The 24,980-nt window shown below is 42.7% G+C and overlaps 6 protein-coding genes across 6 annotated transcripts; 4 read left to right on the plus strand and 2 right to left on the minus strand.

Moving 5' to 3' along the window:
- Positions 1-358: 358 nt before the first annotated feature.
- On the plus strand, positions 359-2,874 carry LOC130689584 (acyl-CoA Delta-9 desaturase-like). The gene is made up of 6 exons (XM_057512533.2): positions 359-377; positions 1,077-1,381; positions 1,474-1,604; positions 1,699-1,904; positions 1,976-2,161; positions 2,228-2,874. The coding sequence occupies exons 2-6, from the start codon at positions 1,090-1,092 to the stop codon at positions 2,553-2,555; spliced, it is 1,143 nt and encodes a 380-aa protein (XP_057368516.1). The 5' UTR covers positions 359-377; positions 1,077-1,089; the 3' UTR covers positions 2,556-2,874.
- Positions 2,875-5,133: 2,259 nt separating this feature from the next.
- LOC130689552 (ABC transporter G family member 20-like) lies at positions 5,134-8,204 on the plus strand. The gene is given in 11 exon segments (XM_059495723.1): positions 5,134-5,290; positions 5,361-5,783; positions 5,850-5,943; positions 6,006-6,550; positions 6,612-6,819; positions 6,886-7,063; positions 7,131-7,246; positions 7,323-7,393; positions 7,469-7,557; positions 7,623-7,799; positions 7,861-8,204. Coding segments are annotated over 11 exon segments (2,349 nt in total). The 5' UTR covers positions 5,134-5,150; the 3' UTR covers positions 8,169-8,204.
- Positions 8,205-10,310: 2,106 nt separating this feature from the next.
- LOC130689575 (lipase lipl-4-like) lies at positions 10,311-12,533 on the minus strand. Its single transcript, XM_057512523.2, has 9 exons — positions 12,248-12,533; positions 11,970-12,180; positions 11,864-11,890; positions 11,710-11,800; positions 11,409-11,655; positions 11,128-11,283; positions 10,983-11,067; positions 10,780-10,925; positions 10,311-10,710 (listed from the first exon to the last, which is right to left on the minus strand). Exons 1-9 carry the CDS (start codon positions 12,443-12,445, stop codon positions 10,537-10,539), a joined length of 1,335 nt encoding a protein of 444 aa, XP_057368506.1. The 5' UTR covers positions 12,446-12,533; the 3' UTR covers positions 10,311-10,536.
- A 1,973-nt stretch (positions 12,534-14,506) lies between these two features.
- LOC130689622 (mediator of RNA polymerase II transcription subunit 14-like) lies at positions 14,507-20,314 on the plus strand. The gene is made up of 10 exons (XM_057512580.2): positions 14,507-15,213; positions 15,280-16,116; positions 16,179-16,442; positions 16,507-16,623; positions 16,682-17,812; positions 17,880-18,152; positions 18,218-18,770; positions 18,834-18,993; positions 19,062-19,460; positions 19,528-20,314. The coding sequence occupies exons 1-10, from the start codon at positions 14,659-14,661 to the stop codon at positions 20,135-20,137; spliced, it is 4,899 nt and encodes a 1,632-aa protein (XP_057368563.1). The 5' UTR covers positions 14,507-14,658; the 3' UTR covers positions 20,138-20,314.
- A 750-nt stretch (positions 20,315-21,064) lies between these two features.
- LOC130689578 (lipase 1-like) lies at positions 21,065-23,348 on the plus strand. Its single transcript, XM_057512526.2, has 9 exons — positions 21,065-21,335; positions 21,428-21,638; positions 21,715-21,741; positions 21,810-21,897; positions 21,958-22,201; positions 22,296-22,451; positions 22,531-22,615; positions 22,684-22,829; positions 22,967-23,348. The coding sequence occupies exons 1-9, from the start codon at positions 21,150-21,152 to the stop codon at positions 23,117-23,119; spliced, it is 1,296 nt and encodes a 431-aa protein (XP_057368509.1). The 5' UTR covers positions 21,065-21,149; the 3' UTR covers positions 23,120-23,348.
- LOC130689599 (nurim homolog) lies at positions 23,268-24,730 on the minus strand. The gene is made up of 4 exons (XM_057512553.2): positions 24,337-24,730; positions 24,114-24,281; positions 23,911-24,044; positions 23,268-23,850 (listed from the first exon to the last, which is right to left on the minus strand). Exons 1-4 carry the CDS (start codon positions 24,637-24,639, stop codon positions 23,676-23,678), a joined length of 780 nt encoding a protein of 259 aa, XP_057368536.1. The 5' UTR covers positions 24,640-24,730; the 3' UTR covers positions 23,268-23,675.
- Positions 24,731-24,980: the final 250 nt, after the last annotated feature.

Raw genomic sequence — 24,980 nt, forward strand, 5'->3', positions numbered from 1 at the left:
GTATAGCCACCAGGCACGGCGTTAACCTCTACAAAGCGGGACAGTTCTCTGTGTGCCTCTATACCCGATTACCAACATCACCGCTTGGACTTTTTTTTTTCTATTTGAAAGACCTACCTCCATGTACTGGATTCAGGAACCCGGATGCCAACTCCCCCCTTTCCCGTCAGAGGTGGGAGAAATATATAAAAACGGGGAGTCTGTCGAGCTAGCTCATCACTAGTGGTCTAGAAGCTTTTGCGATCGTGTCCTGGTTATCGAGCGGTGTTCTCTGTGTGTCGAAATCCATAGCTGTTGGCGGAACGGCTACGAAAATACAATAAAGGGCCAAAAGCTGTTTGGCTACTCTTAGTCTGCCTCTGTGATCAGCCATTCAGGTAAGGATTTTTGAATTTTTCACGAGTGTTCGCCAGATGTTTGGCCATATTTTTCGTAGGACGAATGTGCGGGATAAAGCGGGGTGAAAGAAAAAGGTGGAAGAGATTACATAACACGCTAGCGTCATAGTAACATCTTTTTTGCTTTTAAGTTAAAGTCGTTTTCAACTTATAGTTCGCTAGATTTTGGCGGAATATTTTATAAAACGCAATCGTTTATTTTTAAATATTATAGAACAAACACGGTCCTGTTAAATTACCTTCACGTATGTGTGCATATTTTTTCAAGCAATCAACGGCCGGCAATAAAAATGTCCTTTTCCAATCTAAAAAAAAGAAAAGAAAAAAGGGCATATAAAATCATCTGCTTTGATTCAAGCACTTTGATTTGGTCATTGCCCCTGCAAATTGACGATCCCCCCTGCTTTTTTTTTTGTTTTACGACTTCTAACTAAATACATTATTCACGTTGCACGGTCGCGCAATCTTGTAAGGCAATCTCCACCGTCGATAGCGTTTCCTTACCGTCTTGGTAATGGAAATAAGGCCACTTGACAATTCTCCGTTTTTTTTTTCTCTCTCTCATTTCAATTGACATTCCCCCGCCCCCCTCTATTTTTCCTCCTTGTGGGTACGCAATCGTCATTTGATAAAAAAAAGACGTGATTTTATTTTACAACTCTGTCGATAATAATGCAGGATTTTCCCCGTCATGTGGCACACTCCGGATCCCAGCGCGGATTTAGTTAGTTTGTCCATTCTGGGTGTGTTAGCCGAAGAGGACGATGACTTCAAACAACGGCAATCCAGCGCGCGTCGTAAAGTTGTTGCTAGACCCAGAAACGCCCCCCTTGTCAACACCCAGGAGGATCCGAACGGCAATCGGCAACCGCCATTGCAAATCGTTTGGCGAAATGTATTAGTATTCATTTATCTGCACGCCGCTGCCATCTACGGCTTCTATCTCTGTTTCACGGCCGCTAAATTACCAACTTTAGTTTGGGGTGAGTGTGTAGTAGAATAACATGCGGTAAATTAGGTGACATCCATTTATTAGACATGATTATGTTATTCTTCTTTTGCACGTCTATTACAGCGTTTTCCTTGTTTATTTACGGTGGCTTCGGAATAACGGGCGGAGCGCATCGATTATGGGCTCATCGTTGTTACAAGGCGAAATGGCCATTACGTCTGTACGCCGCCATAGGCCAAACTATATCCGTCCAGGTGAGAAAAGCCATTCAATCGAAGGCTATTTTAATGTAACGCGGATGGCTTAATGGCTATTTAATTTTCTTCCTTATATTAAAAAAAAAAAAAGAATGACATTTACGAGTGGAGCAGAGATCATAGGGTACACCATAAATTTAGTGAAACGGACGCCGATCCGCACAACGCCCGACGCGGTTTCTTCTTCGCTCACGTTGGATGGCTGTTGTGTAAGAAACATCCCGAGGTGATACGTCGAGGTAAGACGATCGATATGAGCGACGTCCTACAAGATCCCATCGTGGCTTTCCAGCGAAAGTGAGTCATTCATATATTTTTTTTTTAATGTTTAAAACTAATTGAAACATGGCTTGAATTCTGACCTGAAGGTATTACATCCCGTTGGTGTTACTACTGGCGTTCGCCATGCCAGCGTTCGTGCCCTGGTATTTTTGGGGCGAGTCGTTCAAAACGGCTTTCTTCGTCGCCGCCATTTTTCGTTACGTTTTCACGCTCAATGTGACGTGGCTCGTGAACAGCGCCGCTCACCTGTGGGGCAGTCATCCCTACGACAAGTCAGTATACATTATCCTTCGTTTTTTCCCCCGCGTTTTGATAAAAAAAGAAATTTGATATTGCAGGGGAATCAATCCGGCCGAGAACAAGATGGTTGCGTTCCTGACATCCGGCGAAGGTTGGCACAATTACCATCACGTTTTCCCGTGGGACTACAAATCGGCCGAATTAGGTCATTACAGCATGAACGTGACGAAGGCCGTCATCGATTTCTTTGCTTGGATCGGATGGGCTTACGATTTGAAAACCGTTCCGGAAAAGATCATTCGAAATCGCGTCCATCGAACGGGCGATGGCACTCATCCGTTCGCTTTGGAAGACAGCGAGTACACGCTGGACGACATGACAGTTAACGATGATTTGTTTAGCGAAATCGTTCCGCAAGAACGTTAGGGCAGTTTCCGTTTACACCGCTACAGGCAGCAAAAACAATTGAAGATGTTTCTTTGTCTTTTGTTGTTCTTTTTTTTTTGTTTGCAGTAGGCATAGTAACCTACTTTCTGAGAACTGGAGTCGCTTTTACTATTCCCCCTTCCCTAAGTATTTTTTTTTTTAAACAAATTTGCGTTTATCTCTTTACATTTTGAATTGTCTGCGGGAATCAGACTAAATCTTCTATGTATACGAGGCCGTATTCAGATTTTAGCGGCACCTTATGTTGGTCATTGCCTTATCGTTTCCCGTCAATATACATTTTCTTTTTTTTTGTCTATTTAATTTGAAATCTCTGCGTCAAATCTTTCGTTTTTAAATCATTTTATTTTGATCCAATGCAATAATCTAAAGGAACTAGCATTGCATAATAGACAGGCGTGTTAAGGGTATTACCCGTCGAACCTGGTGGCTTTATGCGCATCAGCCCTTCCGTGTCACGACGCCCTTTCTTCGTCCAACTCACGGCGGAAGCTGTTCGTGCCTTTTAGCGCACGTTAGTATAGAAACTCACGAAGGAGAACGTGTAAGTAAAAGATAACAAGGAAGCGGTAAAAAAACACGAGCTAATTTTAAACGCGAAATTCTTCCGTTCCATTTTTGCTGCTGTAAATTGAATCGCCTTATGGTTTGGAGATTTACCGTGATGACATTAAAAAGCTGAAGGGACAGGCTAAAGACCTTTCATGGAAGCACGGCACGAAACAGGTAAACTGCAAAATTGGCCAGCATAAGCCACGCACTTTTCGTCGTGTCCATTGGCATGGCAACGGCGGACATCATGCGAAGGAGATTCCGGTCTAACCGACGCGTCCATTATATTAAGGATGACTGGCTTTATCCGGGTATATTAAAAAGCCATATGGCCTCTAACTTCTTACGTATTGTTGCTGAAAAGCGCCCGAAGGTTCGTTATTTGAAAACAATTTCTTTTTCTTTTGCTGCTTTTCACGTTGTAAATATCACCCGTCCTCGTCAAAGACTTTCTTTTTACACATTGGAAGTGTCGAATCATTTGCTATCATCAAATACATTTTTAACCTTGGGCTTTTTTTCGTCAAACGGAAATGTTCTAAAGATGCAAATCATTATGCTAGCATTGTTATCACTCGTACAGGCGCCACTCCTCTCGTCTGTCGTGTGTGATAGTATTTTTGAAACTCATTATGCCGATGTGAAAATGTGAATACAATCGTGGTCGGGTGTGGCTCATTGCACGTCCCTGTTTTGTGTTGTGTAAACTAGAAAAAAAATTGATCTCCTCGGTAACCGAATTAGCACAGAGAAATCGATTCCTCACAAATCGATCAGCCGTATCCTGGTGTGCGTGTAAATCATGCAAGCACACTTGTCAGGGAAAACGAAATTTTGGGTGTTGGTCGGAAGTCTACCGTTGACCCATTTCGTGGTAATAACTGAAGTAGTTTAAATTCACCAACATCTAACGCTTGCTAATGTTTCTATTAGTAAAATGCATTTCACTTTTTAAAAAATTTATGATATTATTACGAGGAAGAGATTTGGCGGTCGTGAAGTTGTCCTTCTTTATGCCTCCATTGATGCCGAGCCCCGAGGGATGAATATTTCCAGCCGTTTTCATAGATGAGTTTATGACTGGCTAAAAAGAACTTGGGCGTATCCCGATTCCAATATCCGCAGCTAAACGCATGTCAAAGAATACGGAAAGCTGTTGTTCAATGTGACTCACGCACACGAGTTGTCGATGACGCAAGGGATATAGGCTAGACGGAATCCCGGACGTGGAATGGAGGTTAACGAAGCGGATGCGGATTGCGGTAAATATATCCATGAAATGCGTGTGGCAAGCTGATTTGATTTGAAACAACAGCCTCACAGACCTGCGTCTATCTTTCGCTGCCCTCGCCCCAATCCCTGACTAGACGGCGATGAACGTATGAAAACTGAACATCGTGAGCTGAAGGTTAAAATGTTAAACTGCAACGTGAGATGGAATTTTGATACTGGGGAAATACCCCCAGCACCGGAAATGACTGTGATGACATGCCTATGCCATTCGGTGTGTTGAAGCCCCAGGCTCGTACGTGTCGCCCACATTTGTCTTTGCCGTGAGTGATGTACCAAATGGGCCGGAGAAGGTTGTTCAGAATACGTGGATTCAAAAAAAAAATACTTAATTATCTACCTGTGTAAACATTCGATTAGCCTTGCATACATGAAAAAAAAAGAGTGGCATCTACAAGGGCGATGAGGTAGTGCGGAAATAAATCCTAACAAAAAGAAGTCCTCATCCGCAGCTGGCGAACTAACCTTGGGAAAACTAGCATTGCGCGAAAAAAAAAAATAGTGTTTTTATTATTGTAGCTTTTACTGCTAGTGGCAAGGTTATACATGTTTCCCCCTTTCCGTCTCGTGTTCAAACATTTTTGTACAACGATACAGCGACGTATTATAGTCGCAAACAGTCCACCTACCGATCGAGTCCCTTCCTGGCTGCAGTTCCGCAACGACTTTCCTGTTGTTTTTTTTTAAACGTTAAATCAAATTAGACAATCATCTTCTAAAGCAAAACCAGAAATGCTTGCTTCATCGCACCATCTCGATGGTGACAATGGCACAGCAGTGTTAGTTCGCAACGCCATTAAAAGCTATGGAACAGGGAAGAAACGTAGTGCCGTACTCGCTGGATTCGACATGAACGTTCAAAGAGGAACCATGTAAGTCTAATCATTTCATCCATCCCCCAATTATGTAGATCTAAAAATGAAAACGATTTGAATTGGATAGATATGGATTGTTGGGATCCAGCGGATGCGGTAAGACGACCCTGTTGAGCTGCCTGGTTGGACGTCGTAGTTTAAACAGTGGGGAAGTGCTCGTCTTTGGTAATAAACCAGGCACTCCGGAGAGCGGGATCCCTGGCCCGCGGGTCGGTTACATGCCCCAGGAACTGGCATTGTACGGAGACTTCACCATCAAAGAGACGCTGCAATATTTCGGACGCATTTACAACCTGCGAAAGGCGTTTGTCAAAGAACAGTTAGAATTTCTTTCCAAGCTGCTGGATCTCCCACCGAGCGATCGTTACGTCAAGACGCTCAGTGGTGGTCAGAAGCGACGAGTCTCATTCGCAGTGGCTTTGTTCCACGAGCCTGAATTGCTCATCTTAGACGAACCAACTGTTGGCGTCGATCCCTTACTCAGACGCAGGTAATAACTCCCCTGTTCTCTTTCATGCGGGAGTAGTCTGATCAATGTGCTTTTATAATCGTATAGTATTTGGGATCATCTCCTCCGGCAGAGTGTCGATCATGGAAAGACGGTCATTGTAACAACCCACTACATCGAAGAAGCCCGACAAGCCAATACGGTATATATTATTTGTGACAATTAAAATGATATAATTAAATAAAAGAAACATTTGGGTATTAGATTGGGATGATGCGTTCTGGTCGTTTGCTTGCTGAAGAATCGCCAGAAAAATTGTTGAATCATTACAGACTTTCGTCTTTGGAAGATGTGTTCTTAAAACTCTGCATCGAAGGTAATAGCAATCATCCAGCCGATCAATTTAACGAGTCGCTGTCGATTGTCACGCCTTCCGACGAAATCGGCCTGCCCCAACAGTCTGTGGAAGGTCACGACAACACGTCCTTCGATCGTAACAATCGAATCGATGTCTCTCAAGGAAACATTGACCAACAGCGGTGCAATAATAACCAACAACTTCCCGTCATCCACACCGATCATTGGGATGTAAGAGATGCGCATCGGTTTTCATTTTATTTGGCTCAATAATTCTTTCGCTATTGTTCTATCCAGGACCGCAAAGCAACAAGCTATTCGTGCAAATCTAGCGGATATGCAAATAGGGCGAGGCAAAGAAAGTGCCGAAATCAAACCGTGCCATTGCCTTCTTTGCATCGCCTTGACGCCCTTATTCGCAAGAATTATTTGATATCATTTAGGAATATTGGGTATATGGATTTGCAATATTTCTCTGACAAGTGTTTAATCAATGATGTTATTGATTCAAAGGATATTTTTATTCATCTACTTGTTGCCTGCCTTCCAAGCCACCATTTTCAATGTGACGCTGGGACACGAACCGAAGGATCTCAAGATGGCTATTGTTAATGACGAATTGAATTCCAGACAAGGCCAGATCTGCAATTATACGACTGACTGTTCGTATTCGATGCTGAGCTGCCGCTATCTTCGATACGTAAATAAGAATATCATTCAGGTATGAGAATTCATTCCCTGGCGATATGAGAACTGATTCACTGATTATGGGGGCGGTGGAATTCAGGTTCCTTTTGACAATGTTTCGAGTGCTATGGAAGCAGGGAAAAATGGACACGTTTGGGGTGTGGTCCATTTCGGACGTAATTTCACGGAAGAATTCGAACTCCGGCAAATGGAAGGCGATTCCGCGACTATGGAAAATATAATGCGCAGTCGCATCAGCGTCAACATGGATTCTTCAAGTAAATTTACGATATAAAAATAAAGCTTTTTAAAACGTCAATCAAACGTTTTGTGTTACGATTGAAGATCAACAGATTGACGTATTTATCGAAAAATGGCTGATGGAAGCCTTTCGGGATTTCTTGCAAAATTTTATGAAGTCTTGCCAGTACGAGCCAGAGGCGGGTTACATTCCTATCGTGGTATGTACATTTATTTTCTTTCCCAATATATAATCGCATAACTCTGCTATCCAAATTGATATGTAACACGCAACAGTTCCTAGATCCTGTTTACGGTAAAAAAGATACTCCATTCACGGAATTCATGGCTCCCGGTCTTATTATCTCGTACGTAAATATTCCAAAACTATGACCAGCCATTATTTAAATAACGGAACGTAATTATCCATTTTTTTTTTTAAGGATCGTTTACTTCATGGCTGTTTCGTTAACCGCTGGAGTCTTCGTTGCCGAAAGGAAACAGGGCCTTCTCGATCGCAGTTTAGTGGCTGGTATATACATTTAACCTGATATCGATTTGATGATTGCGTCCATCACGTATATCTCTTATTGGCAGGTGTAACGATGACCGAAATCCTAGTCGGTCATTTATTCAACATGTTCACTATAATCATGGGTCAAACGGGCTTCGTTTTCTTGTGCATGTTGGTGATCTTCAACATCCCATGCCAAGGCAATGTAGCGTTAGCAGTGTTCATTACTTGTCTCCAGGGATTTGTTGGCATGTGTTTTGGTAACAAGTCTTGGTCATTCGTCTGTTCAACGTTTGTCTTCATTTCCCTTTCATTTTGCAGGTCTACTGATAACAACGGCATGCGATGATGAAGCAACAGCCCTGAATCTTTCGCAGGCCAGTTTCATTCCGCTGTTGGTTATGGGTGGCATTTGTTGGCCCATCGAAGGCATGCCGTACTATCTCAGGTATGTCGCTTACTCCATGCCGGTGACGTACGCTATTGAATCGTTGAGATCCATTTTCTCACGAGGGTGGGGCATCGAAGAAGTTGACGTGTACGCCGGAATTCTGATCAGCATCGCGTGGATTTTTGCATTGTTGATTTTGAGTTTGATTGTGGTCCGCACACGAAAGTATTCCAGTTGAAAGATTTCAGCTTCGTGTTATCGTTTTCAATCGTCTTTTGGGGGTAATGGTTGATTAGTCTCTCATCTTATGGCGGATGCATTCTTTATACGCAGGGCGTGATTTGCTTTATTATCGTTGGCTGTATTCGTGCAACAACATTGGTTTTTATTTAAAAATCAGGGTGGAATAGAAAACGTAACGAACAGCTATATTCAAATAAATCGATGTTACAGATATCGAAGGCGTTGACGTTGCAATCTATATAGACTTTTCAAATGTGTTTGGCAAATTTTTGCCAATGGGAAATTAGCTTTCGCTTAATTTTCTCTTTTCCACGTAACTTTTCCCAACTCATTACGCAATTCCTCCGTGGATATTCAGATTCAATCAGCCACAGAGCCTCGTTATATCCCACCTGTGGTCAGGTACGTCGTTGACCTCCGGTATTATATCACGACGCTCGGTCGGCGTGAATATCAACAAAAAGGACGTGGAAATTTTGTTTTCAAACGAGATACAGGCTACATTCTGGAAATGAATTAGATACATTATACGTAACGTGTTACGAAGCACCTGACAATGGCTCAAATACCATAAGCTATTGTGCAATAACAGCTGTTAGCCATTAACAATGAAGAGACGCTCTCACTATGCTATGGTTTAGAAACAATGTCTATTGAATGAAAGCACCCATCGAAACTGTTTTAATTTGAAGGTCGCACGTTTTTTTTCGTATAATTGGATCGATGAAAGTTGCGTCCTCCATAAATCATTATAAATCATATAGACGACTGACGGTGGCTGTCATTACCGCAGATTTGCACGAATGCTGGACATTGCCCCGTGAGGAATTTCATTTTGGTTTTATAGTGTTATCCGTTTCACTTACTTTCCACTTGTTTTGCATTATAAATGTAGTCTGTGTTGTTCTTCAGGCCATGGTGGCGAAAAACAATAGGATGCTCACAGCAACAGATCTTATTGGCGGAATGATTGGGAAGTGCGTTGCACATATTTCGCGAGAGCGACGTAAGACTTGAAAATTATGACTAGCAGTGGCCATTATAAATGATGATCATTCACGTGTTTCTTTTTCAAGTAGAAAGTGCCCATGACGGTGCAATTGCGAGAGCCTATCCTCGCCATTACACGCGTTCAGAAATTCTTCGGGCAGTTTCTGAGGTCACGTGTCTCAGACGCAGTGGACGCTGACACACATAAAGTACGTAGTACTTGTAGCAAAAAGCCATTTCGACATATGTCTCTTAACTCTTTTTTTTTTTTTCGCTTTCATTAATTATATGAAATGCAGTTGAAATACATCGAAAGTTCGATGCGCTTTATGGCCACATAATACTAAAAGGGCTTCAAGAAGTTCACTCGTCATTCAAGTCACCTTGGTAAACTAATTTTATGCAGCCATTTCGAACCAAACATGGCGAAAGTTTAGGTTTTTCCTGTCTCTCTTTTTTTTTTTTTGGACGTGGGTTTTCACATTTGAAGCCAAGCATAGCCAAGGTTAGCTGGTACGGTTGCAAGCTGTTAACATAGACGGAGTCGGGATGTACCCGGCACAGCACGCACCTCTGATATAGCAACCCTCACGAAATAGAGAACGTTTGACTATACATTATTGCCAATTTAACGCTACGAAAGCTTGTAAAATATATCTGACCGCTTCTCGCTTACAAGCTTTCGCTAATTTTTTGTTTAAACTGAAACCCGTTATGATTGCGCAATAGAGAACAATCTTAACGAGCTAAGAAGATGGACTCTCCGAGGTCAGGTTCAATTCCTTCCACCGACGATGAGTAAAACCTTCAATAGCGAACCAGCAGGATCAAACCGATTCAAACTGGTTTTAAGGGCTTGATTATTTCTTTGATGACGTAACATTGAAAGCCCCGCGTGGTTATCATAGAAACAGGAGTGTAGAAAGACGGGTGATTGATCATCGCATTAATCAACATAATTTCAATAGTCCCAACTGTATAAATGCAGGTACCAATGGGCATCTATACGTGATACACATAAATGTGGTTTTTTTAAACAAAATCTCGTGCAAGGCCTGACTTACGCTGTCATAACTTTTAAATAGATGTCAATTGCATATACCAACTCCGCACGCCCATTCGTTAATTTAACAGTGTAACACGCAAATCGAGTTAGATCGTTTATTTATTACATAATTTCATTTATATTGGCTTTGCTACATTTGCTAGTACGATCCACGAGTATCGGACGTTTAGAAATTCATAAAATTATCTTGAGCGCGTATTTAAAAAAAAAAACAAGAGAAAGGGAATAAATGCGACTGCATCAATTGTCGATCCGTCAGGACAACCATCGATGATTCGCAATGAGGTAATGCAATCCCTTTCAACAACTAGATATAATCTTGTTGATAGACGAAAGGTGACGGCAACAAGTCAATCACAGGTAGATGAACCAACTCAGCCAGTCGAGGGGACCAGATGAAATCACCGTGACTGAAGGCTGGACTGTCCACCCGTATAGTTCCTTTTAAATTGCCTAGCCTGGCCATCAACCAAGACACATCCTATTGAATTTGAAAATAAGCAAAATCAACGAATGAATTCAATTGTTCAGGTATTTTATTATAAAATACCTCTACTGTAGCAAATGGATCATTCTCGGCGTGAACCAAATAGACAGGAGCAGTCACACGAGTGAGATTGTACTCTGGTGGATGAACCGTGCCGTATCGTTCCATGTTTCCGTCCGGACCGTGATCGAAGTGCAAGAATGATTCCCCTGTGTACACACTGTAAGACAATCATTAAAAAAATGAAATAAAATTTCAGAACTTACCTGAGTTGTAGTTTTGAAGAAGATGGGCCATCGAGTTGGCTGAGCCACCGGCCGGATAATGTCCGGCTAAACGGAACACGTCAGTCTGCAGAAATTTAGCATCATTTTATTTGATCAGCTGAAGAAAAGTAGGGACAAATCAAACCTCGTTGTATATTTCGGAGTAGCCAAATATTTGGAACAGAACATGCCTGCCGATAACTGCACCGAAATGAGAAGTCTCACCTATGAGACGAGTCATTTGGTGTAGAAAACCATCGTTCCTGTGCACTTCACCAATTCCCAGCCATTGCTGCAAAAACTGCGGACAAGCGTTACAACATTCAATTTCTCTTTACGAACATTACAAAAGTACCTTCCAAGGTTTCGTATCGGTCAGCAGAAGAAATAGCTATACGCTACATGAAAATTGAATGATCTACGTACTTGATAAGGTTTCACGAACGGTGCCAAGAAGCGGAAAAAATTATTCAAATGAGCAACGCTAACGGTTGGTCCAAGGCCGATCATCACTTCGACTTGATCGTTGATTCGCGGATACTGGGAAGCGCTCATGAAGAATACGCTGCAACCGAGGGAGTAACCGAAATAAGCGGCCAGTTTCTCTTGTCTTGTGACGTTCAACACGTAATCGATGCTGGCCGGGACGTCGTATTGGCCCATTTCGTCCCATCTAATCCAAATCGAATGTAGAAATCGAACCACATAGAAATGAATAACAACGTACGAATAGTCCCAGAATTCCTTGTCAGTGTTTGGATCCAAACTGATGTGCTTCCTCGAGTACATGTTTCCTCTAGTATTGCCCAACCACACATCTGAATTTAATTTTTAAACATTAATTATCTGGACTGCAAGATTATTTATTTGCATTAAATTACCGAAGCCATGATCCGCTAAGATGTAAGCTAGTGAATGGAAATCGACATTGGATTGGAAATGGGATTGCGTAAGAAATGTATTAGGTTGACTAGAAATAGATGTTACCAAGTGAATTGTTCGATGAACTAAATAGCCAAAAATGGTCCGTGGCCATCATGCCGTGCAGAAGAAAGACTGGCTTTCGCTGAAGTGTGCCGTTTTCGAAACGCGTGTCACGTCTTCCGAACGGTATGCGATGCAGCTCAAGGATGTATCCATCATCGGTGACAACATGGTGGATTTCCAATGGGTAGCCTCGACTGACAATGATTTCAGGCTGTATGCAGCAAAAAGAATGTGGAAAGTTTTGAATATTGCCAATTCACAAAGATCAAGAATGTTACCGTTGTCATGAAGCTCTCGGGTTCTTGAATAACACAGCGGTCCAGTCGAGGTTGGAGGATGTGTTGGAACAATTCCTTAATCTGCGTGAACGGATTGTTGACGAACGGTGATAATACCGTCCGCGTATCAAGAGTTAAAAAACAATAGACAATCACGAAACTGGCAACTGATTGGAAGAAAGTCGATGTCCCTTTCATTTTGAACACAATATTTGTTCTTCTTCTAGAATAATATCTTCTTTTTTTTTAATGTATGGCTCCAACACACCTTCCAGCCAACGACTAGGACGATGTGTCTGCTGGACCGCTGGACGAAGAATGAATTTTTTTCGAGAACTGAAACACCCTTTATTAGGCAAATATCTTTATATATATATATGTATTTTTCTTTCGTAGAAGACTGTGCCCTAGAGAAATACAGAAAAACCGTTTAAGACAACCACCTGAAATATCCTCCCCCTTTTTGAGTTCTCCTCCCCTTTTGTCTTCTTAACCACTTCACTAAGCCCGTGCGTCTTGTTCACCACCGTAGGGACGCAAATGAGGGCGAGGTCAGATCGTCTAAAAAAAATTTTCCGATGCAGTTTTTTTTATACGGACTGTAACGTAAAATTACTCCTTAAGGATTGTACATGTAATCGACCAATTAACGAATATTAAAGGGAAATAAATAGATCACCTGGGGGTTTGTTGTTTTTTTTTTTCACGAGAACACTCCTTCTCGCAAAACAATAAGTTACGTCATCAATATCCTGTTTCCCAAAATTGAATCGATCCATTCAGTTGGGGATTTTTAGGACTCCAGGTAAGTAAGTGACGAAAGTCTTATTTCTCGTTTTCAAGGCTGAAGTGAAAGTGGGCAAGCAGCCACGAATCTCGGGGACTCCATGGTTGCACAGAAAAGAATCTTGTAAATGCGCTCTTTGCTACATGGGTTACAGCAAACGAGACTAACCATACACACATGCGTAAGAAAGGGAAACAAAGAAAAAAAAAATGAAATAATAATAAAGAAAGGGAAAGTAGTCTTTGAAACTAGGTGGCTTACACTTTGGTTAGTTTCGGGCTTTAACTCTGTTGATACGATATTGTTCTTCCTCCTCCAAGGCCGATTCCAGATTGAGGTTATTAACTGATGCCCGCTTTCGCTGCTGACTGTTGCAGCAATTATACACAGGTGTATGGTAATGTAAGCGACATGCGGGCCACAGGTGTGATTGACCGATGAATGTGACGGTAAGAAAACGGACAGACGTCGGGATTCGCGGAAAAATATGAAGGAATTTAGTAATACTTCCTTTCTAATCGGCCTCAAAGTGAAATGAAGCCTGTTTTACCGCAACCAGACTGCTAGGACGCTGGACGTGCACGCAATAATTTGGCGTCTTATGTCTTAAGTAACAGACTGGCTCGATACATTGTCATTACTGTATTGGCGAAAGTAACCGATGAGTTATCGAATGCATATACACGTTGTTTTCTCGGGAAATCATAAAATTTATATGTGGAACGTCATTACGTAACGATCCATATGTGTGTCCTTATAAATACTGCACCTTCTCTACGCTGTAAAAAAAAAAACAAGGAAAAATGGGGAGGAGTTTTGTGTGTCCGTCACATTGTGCATTTGTTGTGATTGGCGGGCAAGGACTAACTGAAAAAGGAATAGCGGGTGCTTTGCAAAATTGTATTGATTAAATATCTTTTTTACAAAAAAATTTTTTATAACATATTAACAAAGATTCGAACCTATGATATCAGTATGGCAGCCTCAAACTATGCCAGAGCGCCATACTTCACTCACATACTATATACATAAGATATATCTACGAATGGGTGACACCGAAAGCAAATTTTGGTTGAGATGTGCGGTACCTGGCACAGTGGTTATCACCCACGCTTTGTATTCTGTCGGTCCCGGGCTCATGTCCCGCTACCTCCAATTTCCAAGCCCTCCATTCCCTCCATGTTCTCCTGCCACAAACGGAAGGTAGAGAAGAGGTAATCGTAGCTCGTAGGTTGTTCGTAAGTCTCCCCATGGCCACTAGGTTCATGGATGCAGGCAGCTAATCATCGAGATATGTGACACTCTTCGATACCTAGAAGTTTTTGTTTTCTTCTAGTTCTAGTAAGATAAGATAGATAAAATGTCAATAAAACAAAGTAGAATGCTGGAGGGCACCATATTTGGGGAAAGAATGACGTCATAAATTTTGAAAAGAGTCTCCCGCCATCCACCAGATGGCAGTGAAGCAAGTGTGTATAGCGGCTGCTGTCATGGCGGTCGATTAGTTGACGAAATTGTACGGCTCGTTGGGTATACATTTTTAAAAATTACTATTCAGTTAAGCACATCAAATATTTTACTGTCAATGGATACGTGTTTTGAAAACGTGAACTAGTTTTAAAAAATGGCTCCGATACCACAACCGTCGCCGTTGGAAGGCCATCAAATGGCCGGGGCGATGGTTCAAGCCGGCCAAGGCGGTGGTGGTGGTGGTCCTGGAGGTGGAGGGTCCATCTCCTTAGCTCTGCTGATTGACTTTATCATCCAAAGGACGTACCATGAGTTATCTGTGCTCGCCGAGTTGCTTCCCAGAAAAACTGATATGGAAAGAAAGATTGAAATTTACCAATTTGCATCTCGGACAAGACAGCTCTTCGTCAGACTGCTGGCTCTCGTCAAATGGGCTGCTAGTGTATCCAAAGTTGACAAATCAACCAGCATCATGGCTTTTCTTGACAAACAATCCATGATATTCATTGAAACTGCTGATGCCCTGTCTAGAATGGCAAGAGAAACACTTGTACATGCTAGGCTGCCCAATTTCCACTTGCCAGCCGCTGTTGAAGTTATGACTCTGGGAACCTACTCTCGCCTTCCTCTGTGTATTCGTGACAAAATCATACCACCAGACCCAATAACAGCTGTGGAGAAGAAAAATACCCTTATGAGACTTAGCCAGGTATGTAATAGAATATAACAACTTGTTGGTAGAAGATTTTGTATAAATTATGCATCAATGTTTTAGGTGATTGAGTATCGGCTGGCGACTACGACTTTACCGATGCAAATGCGGAAGAACAAGATCGAGAACGGTAGAGTCAAGTTTACAGTAGACCACGAATTTGAGGCGTCCCTTACCCTTATGGGGGACGGCCCCACCGTGCCTTGGAGTCTGTTAGATATCAACATTCTGGTAGAAGACAAGGAAACGGGAGATGGCAAAAGTCTTGTCCATCCTTTTCAAGTTCGATATATCCACGAACTTCTTCAGTCTCGCCTTAGAGACTGTGACAATCCACTGTTGGAGCTGTACACTGTTTTGCACACGTTTAGCCAGTCGCTTCAATTAGAAGTGCTGTACTCGCAAACAAAACGCCTCTGCCAAGAGCGCCTCGGAGATTTAATCCGCATTGAACATTATACTGAAGGTCGTAGTTTGACCATTTCCTACTGGAAGGATTTGGCAAGCCGCGAATTGAAGTCGGATTTGGGTTACAGATTGACAGCACAAGTATGCACATCACACTCTGGCGGTACAGATGTGATTGGGAAGCCACTTCAGATCCTCCACAACCCGCCGCTATCGACCAAGGACTCTGAGATGGCCGAACAGTCCATCCGCTCCGATCAGCTCTCGCTGGAAAAGCTCCTCACTCATACTATTTACATGAGAACACGTACAAGACTGTTAGAGCTTAAGGTAGAGCTGCAGCCAAAATTAGGACACCAGCAAACGGACTGCGTTGTTCAGGGTTCACCACCCGTCCTCCATCTTCCTATTCTATCGCCATGCCTTCGCTCCGAGCAGCTACTCATCACTGTTGACACTCGCACTGGCAGACTTCAAGCTCATATCCCTCAGGTAGTGATTGGGCTTATGTTTAGTAATTGAAAAATCATCGTAATTTATTTTTCATGTTGCAGGACGATCCACCTGCATCTCTGATGTCTGAGCTACAAAACACACTCAATTCTGACAAAAGCCGGTTCGAGGCAGCCATTGCAGAACTTCGATTCTGGATTACTCAGCGTCGCTGCCAGAAAACGCTCCAGCATTTGCCCGTCTCAGTGTATGACAAGTTACCGCTAATGTATCCTGCGGACAGCCCAATGAGTCGCTTGGGCAAGCACAAATTTTTCCTTCGTCTTCATAAACATCCTAATTCGTGGGTTGTTGTTGAATTCAAGGTATAGTCAATCGTTTTTATCTCTTTTGATCGTTTATTAAACATTCCCCTTTGACCGTGTTCAGGAAAAGGCAAAAGACATTGACTATGCCTGTCATTTGGTGATCGTCAAACCTGTTCCTATTGAAGAGAACGTTTCTACAGACGAAACTTCAATAGAGCTACCAAAGATGTATTACAAGGTTTGCATAAAAATAAATTTCTTTTTTCTATTTTATTGTTAATGGGATTTTTTTGCAGGTGATGGAAGTGAATGAGTTAGATATGTTCCTGTTAACGCACGGTCCGTGCACGGCTTTAGAGTCGCAAGAAGTTGTAGGAACCAAACGTAAAACAGGATCGGCTAGTGGCCAACAAGAAGTTGCTCGTGATTCAACACCGGGTCCTTGTAAGCGAAGCAAACATCCCGCTTACTTGTTGCCAGACCTTTCACACGTCGTGGCTCTGTGCGACGAGAGGATACCGTTCGCATCGCTTGCAAGCCAATTGACGAAACGAGAAATCCTTCATCAGGGATTGACCGTTGAAGCACTGGGAGCTGGACTTTCACTTAAATTGGTCAGTCTTCCTCCAGTCGAAGGAGTAAACCGTGAAGCTTTGAGCGACCTGAACCGCCGGTTATTGACAGCCACAATTCGAATGCAAGTGAAAGGCTCACGAGCATGGATGCTGGAATTCCTCTTCCACGGCTCGCCACTCGTCTCGGTTTCACCGACAGAGCAAGGATCTCGATTCCCCGTTTACTTGTCGTACGACGTAACGACCGCCGACGATGCAGGTCGAACGGTGGATGCCATACTACAAGACTGGGCACACATTGCCAATTTGTACGCCTCAATTCTGAGCTTGGCAAGCGTTATGCAGATGAAAGAGGAGAGGCAGCATTTCAGCGTCAGGAGTTACAACTTTAAGAAACTCATTTTGGGCTATGGTCCAGCACGTATGGCCACGGCCGCTATCACTTGGAAAGCTCAAGAGCGCCGCTTCCATTTGGGGCTCGGCTGCTCTGGCCAATTGGGCTCCAATCCTCACAGCGCTCTTCGGGAACAGCTGGAATTCTTCCTTAATAAGGAACGCAGTTGCGGCTACTTGGCCCGCGTGCTACACGAGACCTACGAGCCACTGGCCTCCTTGGCCAAACTACCCTCTACCCTACAATTGGGGCTATTGTCGACCAAACCTCCAATTCCCGTACAAACGTTCACCGTCATGGCTCATTCGCCAACACATTTGCGATTAGCCTACTGCAACCTTTACTGCCTGGATGTACACCTTCAATCCGACGGGCAGGTTTCGATTCGCGATGGTGCTTTTAGCGTTTTCGACAAGAGCAAAGTTATCGAAGAGTTCGGCCCTACTCAGGGTCTAAAAGTAAACCAATTTCGTGCAATCCAATGTAGTTATTTTCGTCATTGTCCTTTTTCTTTGATCTAACTAGGCTTTCCTCTCCAAATACGTTGACGAAACGGCATTGTCGCGAAGACGGTCTCAATCTGAAGACGATCATCCGCCTTCTCCTATCACGATGGAGCACACGAATGAGCCCTCGCATTTCCTTGGACATTCGAGATCTACGGGGGCAGCTGGAGCTTCTCCTGCGGGGCAGCAAAGAGGAGACCTTGCTGGACTTCGATTTCAAACTCCATTAACGCCGTCCGGCACGAGCAATCCACATACTCCAGCCAGCCCACACATGGGCAATATATCGCAGGTACAATATCGATGGAAGTAATGTCACAAATAGGAATTCTCTTCTACTAATACGTTTGCGTGTAGCAACAGGTTCAGCCACAAGCGCAGCATGGATTCGGCTCTAGTCCAGCTACATCTTCTTTTTCACTGGCTTCTCCGCCTTCTCTACCGCCCGGCGGAGGGGTCAATCCTTCGCCTTCAATGTTGCCACATCCATCACCTGTGGGTCCGGGAAGTGCTTTTGGTATTGCCAGCTCCCCACTTCCTAATCCGCTGCATGCCCCAAGTCCGGCTGGTATGCTGCCCACTCCTTCGCCCAATCCGGCTGGCATGAGTGGTGGCGCTCACAATATTGAGAGCAGCCCATTCCCTCCGCAAAGTTTGGCTTCGCCTGCTCCAAACACTTGGCCTGGATCACCAGGCATGCCTCGCCCTTCGCCGGCACGACCAGGAGGCCCTCCGTCTGCAGCTGCCAGTCACCACAGCCCTCATGGAGGGCATTCCGGTGCAGCTGGTGGTGGATTTGGAGGCTCGTTCGTATCACGCGTCCTTCCTCAGCGTTCGTGGGCTGGAGCTGTTCCAACAATCCTAACGCATGAAGCGTTTGACGTCCTGTGCACGCCAAGCACTCTACCTGGTAACTTCTAATGATTTGTGGAAGGGATAAAACATATTATAAATGAGACATTGTCTTTCGCAGGTGAAATGGATGAGACATTCTCTGCAGGCGGTTTGATGGCCCCGCTGGAACGTTTTCTCGGTTGTATTTCAATGCGAAGGAGTTTGCAACGAATTATTCAAGATTCGCAAGATTGCCCATCTGCGTTACCTATTACCGAACCGGGAGTTATTGCTTTCCGGTACTTTGATTCTATTGCCTCAAGCATTTTTCTTCTCCATTTCATGCAATTATTTCTTTCGAGTGCAGGTGCGAATCGTTACATGGACGCGTGACAGTAAATCCTATGCACATGCAAAGCTTGCAGTTGAAGCTGAGCGCAAGTGGGCCTGAATACCGCGAACAGTGGACGATGGAAGAGTTTCAGGTGCTCGAGCGTTTCTTCGAAGTCCGCGTCATGGCAATACCATTCAAGCCGATGGCAGTTCACGCATTTTGTCGGTTGCTCAACGCTCCTCATCACATTCTTCGCGACCTGGTTCAACTAATGAAGCTAGAGCTCATGCCTAACGCTTTTGGCCAGCAGACGTTCAAGTGGAGCGTCCAGTTCTGTTTGACAGTTCCTCCGTCGGCTCCGTCCATCGTGCCGATTGGCGCCTCATCGGTTTTGACGGCTCGCAACAAAATGCTCTTCTTCTTGTACATAAGGTAATTTGAAGGAGTAAGAAATGATAATGTAGCGGACTGTAATTAATATTTTTGTTTATTAAATCAGACGTTTGGGGATGTTGCCAGAAGCGGAAGGTGCGTCATTAGTGTTGCCGTTAGTCTACGATTCCATCAACAACGTTACTCAGCTGGCAGAGCGCCGTGACACCGCTGCCGGTAACATGGGAGGTCTAGGACCCGTTGCCCACACGGCCAGCATGATGCTCAAACGGTTCTCCGAGTGCAGTCACATGATGGGAGTGCAACCTGGCGAGTGTTCCATCTACCTAGCCGTTCGCTATCTTCTAGCAAATCTTACACTGCCTAACGAGCCTCCACCCATGGCTGTGGGCCCTGGGAACAACGGCGTAGAGCTCCAGCAGCAGCCGAATCAAATGGTGCCAATGGGTCTGGGTAGCGGTCCTGGCATGGCCAACATGGGACCTGGAACCCCAATCAATCCGATGCAAATGCAAGGCGGCCCGATGTCAATGGGCGGAGGAGGAGTCCTACCAGCTCAGGGACAAGTCAGTATGCCCATCCACAGTCCCATGACACCTTACGGCCAGGCACCGATGAGCGCCAACCCAATGACGCCCGTCATGTCGATGCCTATCAATAACACTATTGGTCCAACCATGGGTCAAGGCGGAACAGGCAACATGCAGATGCAGTGATCCCACATAATTTCTCGTTTATGTTTCGTTAATTCAATGTTGAATAAAAGGATATTTCAATCCTTAATTTTGAAATAAATAAAAAAAATCTTAGTAAATCAAATATGTTTCAACTGTGGACGGAAATCATTCCCATCAAAACTGTTCATGATTGTAATACACATGCCCAAAGCTACAGTCTGCAAATTTGGTTAGTCGGCTGCTTGATCATCCATACCATTCTTTGTCTAATAAACACGAGGTGCCAGATGATAACCTGAATTCTTTCTTTGGGTTTCTTTTTTCTTCTGGTTGATTCTAACAGACGTCTCGTCTGAAGCCAACAGAGTTGCCTATTCTGTGGTTATAAACCTTCGTCTGCTATTCTTCGAAACGACATGAAAAACCCTTTCCTGTGACACGGTTGAATGTCCTCCCGTAAAAACCATGGAAGGTAGCCACAGGGCATAGACATTTTGTTCGAAATTGTCAATCATAAACGAAGAGAAATCGTCATGCCTGTGAACTTATATCAATAAAAAGGAAATCTGTATACTGGAGGTAAAGGTAAGTTAAGTTTTCAAAATGAGGTTATCTTTAATGGATGTAGCTACAGGTTGTTGAACTTGAAGGTTGTTCACAACAAAGGTCAGTATATCGAGGTAGTCAAAACAGGTAAAACATCTCGGTAGGGGGAGGTTTCGACGACCTGACCCAACAATCCTTTTAGCCGTAGGTTCCTTCAGAGGAATATTAGAAAGAGTCGAACACCTTGAGCACGTTGCACACGCTTTCCCTTTCTCGTAAGTGCATATATCAAGGTCTTTGACCGGATTTAAAACTAAAAAAGGGGAAAAAAAGAGGGACCGAAAGAGTAGGTGGAGGATAAGAAAAGGAAAAGCAACCGTGATGTAGTTTCCACGTAACTTGGTTTGGTCTTCAGTCTTCTCCCAAGTGTGGCGTCGTGTGGTACGTTGTTTTATTTTCGATACCTGGTAATAGGAAAGTAAACCGAGGAGTAAACAGAAGCATCATGGCAACACCAATTGTGATAGCAAATGCGGTGATCACTGTTTTGTTAACTTTGATGGTGCTTAACCATTTTCAGTTAGTGGAATATGATCCTATTGAAATGGTTGTCAATGAGTTTCAACGGCGTGTTTATTATTCGCAAATCGATGGCACTGTGATGGCTCCATCAGAAACTTTTATGACCGTGGTAAGTTTGCAAACCGTTACTATTCACTACCCATAAAAACGTTCTTATGTATTGATAAACCAATTCAGTTTTACACTCTTATACTTTTAAAGCCAGAAATTATTCGAAGCCGTGGTTACCCTCTGGAAATTCATCATGTGGTCACGGAAGATGGTTACATCCTTGAGCTACACCGAATCCCGAAATCGATTAACGAGGCTGCCACTACCTCAGAAAATATAAAAAAGAAAGCCGTATTCTTACAGCATGGCATCTTTGCAACCGATTTCGTCTGGGCTTCCGGTCCGACCAATAGCTCATTAGGTATGATTGTCCCTCAGCTGTCAAGCTGATATAATCAATAAAAATGAAACTAATGTGAATATTTTGGACGATTCAGCTTATATCCTGGCGGATCATGGCTATGGTAATTCATCAAATATTAAACAATTAATACGATAAAAATTAATTGTATTGTGTTAATTTCATGGCAAGATGTCTGGATGGGGAACTCACGAGGCAACACTTACTCCAGGAAACACAAAACACTAGATCCTGATTCAGAAAAATTTTGGGATTTCACGTAAGTCTAATGAAAAATAACTACAGTAGAAAAATATTTAAAATTTCATTCATCTACTAGATGGGAAGAACTTGGTCAATACGATTTACCGGCTTGTATTGACTATGTTCTGAAAACAACCGGGCAAGAAAAGGTCTCATATGTTGGGTATTCGCTCGGCTGTGCCATTTTCTTCGTTGGCGCTAATCTGAAGCCGGATTTGAATGACAAAATCGACGTTATGATTGGACTAGCCCCGACATCCACCGTTCAAGTTTTAAATAACGTTTTTAAACTTATTGCACCATTAAGCAACCCACTTAGAGTGATTGGCATTTTCCATTTTAACAAGATGTTGATGCCAAATGTTTTTTCGACTCAAAAATTTAGCTTATGTCTATTATACTTTCCTGCTTTAGTACGTCTTGCGGTGGACAAGAACAGGATTATTTCTTCCTAGTGATGGAATCTCCAGCCGCCTTCTACGATTTATTTGCAATTCTAGCCAAATCGGAAGCGCCACTTGCCAAACTATTAATTTCTACATTTTCGGGTATTCGGAAACGACCAATACGGTAATATAACTAAATCGATTTTACTGTAACAAGCATGTACAATATGTACCATAGAGCTTATGCATTTTCAACTCACCAGTCTTTAGTACACGTCCTATGTGGACACTATCCTGCGGGCGGGTCTCCCAAGACAATGCTTCAGTTCTTTGACAACTACAATTCAGGTACACACTATCGAAATCCCTGATAGACCAATTTCTTGTTTTCTATCTTAATATTTTCTGTTGCTTAGGTGGAAATTTCACGCGTTTCGATTATGGTGAAACCGAAAATTTGGAACGTTATGGAACAGTCGAAGCTCCCAAATATCAAATGGAACTAGTCACTGCCCCGGTTTACCTGATTTGGTCGAAAACTGATCCAGTTTCAACCCCTCAGGTGCGTTTCTAGAACATATCAGTTCATTTCTTCGAATAGTGCAAGCTTGTTGCAACTACTAGCATTAATATATATAAATTTTTTTCTATTTTATTCCTTTATAACTTGTTTGTAACGATTTACAAAAATTTGTCTAGGATATTGAATGGCTGGCAACGCGTTTGGGCAATTTAAAAGGTTCAGTAAAAGTAGACGCTTCAGTATTTAGTCACGGCGATTTCTTCATGTCAACTCAAGTTTCGAAGCTGGTATACCAGCCATTGCTCAAGATGCTGCCTCCTCCTTTTTAAAGGCCGCCATTCATAGAAGTAAAGATCGGAAAGAAGCTGCACAAGAAACATACGTTTGTCAGCAGTGACGTTTTCCGACTTGTAAAACAATCACCAGAGGCATTACTATTTACGTTGAAACGAATTTAATACTGTTTGATCCCATCAGTTATTCAGAAATGATGGATGAGTTTATTATTATTTGACATACATCGCCGGTTTGAAAAAATAATAAAGTCCTACAAAGGTGTGTGGAAGTTTCGTTAATCGTACAATTTGAGGAACATGAAGGAGATCTGTTAAAGCTGTTAGTACTTAAAGTTTCACAGTTAGTGCAGTCCAGATTTGTGTTTAATTCTAGACTGTTTTTTTGGCTTTGTGAAAGGCTTTCCATCTTTAGAACATAGTAATATCATTAATTCTTTATAAACAATCTCAGAAAATCATATTAAGGTAGACAAGGATTATTATGGCATGCAGTAGTTGGATTATTAAATTAGAATTTTCTTTAGGAATTTGATCATATCTTTACCCTCCACTAGATCATTGCAATTAGACAACTATGCTTCTTTGCTTGTCAGCCTCTGTAGTATCTGAATTCTGAGCTCATTTGTTTTCTTCTGTTGCTATATGATATTTCATGTTGTTTGCGTTCAAGTTGTCTTTGGTGATAACGCCTGTCATCTGCAGTTGGCTCCCACGCTGTGGCCATGTACAAAGTGAAACAAATAGCAAGAAGTGCTCTATCCAAACTAAAAAAAATTGTGTTAAGTACTAGTCATATGTTTAAAAGGTAGGTAAGCTTAAATTACCTCATGACAGGAGTCATCCAAAGCAAAGCAATAAAGGCCATGAAACTGGGATGACGTTTGTGTGAGTAGAGTCTTTGAAGTTCAGTTGATTTAAGATCTGATGTCTCAGGTAAATTCAGGCAAAAATAGTAGATCTGCAATTGAAAAAAAAATAGCAGAGAACATAAGAGGCGAGGAATAATATGGTAATTAAGAAGTGTTACTTGTCTGATGCCAACAAGTTCTGGAAGATCAAGAATCACACAGCCTCCATATATGCAAGCCCATGCTGAAAAATGAATTGCATAGAAGGTCCACCATAGAAATGAACTGTTGACGTTCAGCCTCCACAGGCAGCATGAAGTGATTGGTGTCCAGAATGTGACCACAATCTAAGAAAATCATGTTTGTATTGGTGACTAAAAACTGTATAAGAGAAATAAGAACCTGGAGAGTTACAGATGTGAGGATGACATAAATGCTACGGGACAACGATGACGTGACACGGTGACGACTCAAGAAATTTCCTATATCACTAGTTTTTAAATAACTGTGCTGAACAACGAAGAGCGTTACGAGACTTGCATTTAGCCAAACAGGAAAGAGAAGACCTGACTCAGACTCCTTTTTATCATACTCCATTGACGACGAAATGCCGGAGATGAACCACATAAACTTCCACATTGTATGCCCACTCAGTGTCAGAACAAACGTGCAAAATAAGATCGGTGAAAGGGTTTGAGTTGTCATCTTGAATTTGGGTTGGGCGGGCAATGATGGTTGCTCGATCCCTGTTGGGGGGTTTGTGTACAAAATGAAGAGCGGAGAGTTTTGAATACGCGGCATCTGGTGGACATGTGTATCAAGAGAAACTTTGCCAGATGTTATATTTAAAAGCATGGAATTTAATAATCCAATATTCCTAAATTTCTATTCCTTAGGAACTACGGTTGTCGTAACTGAACTTCTTGTTAATCATCAGTATAAGAGTTTTTCAATTTATTCTGTTTACAGAGAGGATGAGGTTCCACATTTATAGCTATGGCAACGAGAAAGTAATACTTGAATACTTGTCCCGCCATTTTAAGCAG

Source organism: Daphnia carinata, chromosome 6 (genome assembly GCF_022539665.2).
Source record: "Daphnia carinata strain CSIRO-1 chromosome 6, CSIRO_AGI_Dcar_HiC_V3, whole genome shotgun sequence".
In the NCBI taxonomy this organism is placed as follows: domain Eukaryota; kingdom Metazoa; phylum Arthropoda; class Branchiopoda; order Diplostraca; family Daphniidae; genus Daphnia; species Daphnia carinata.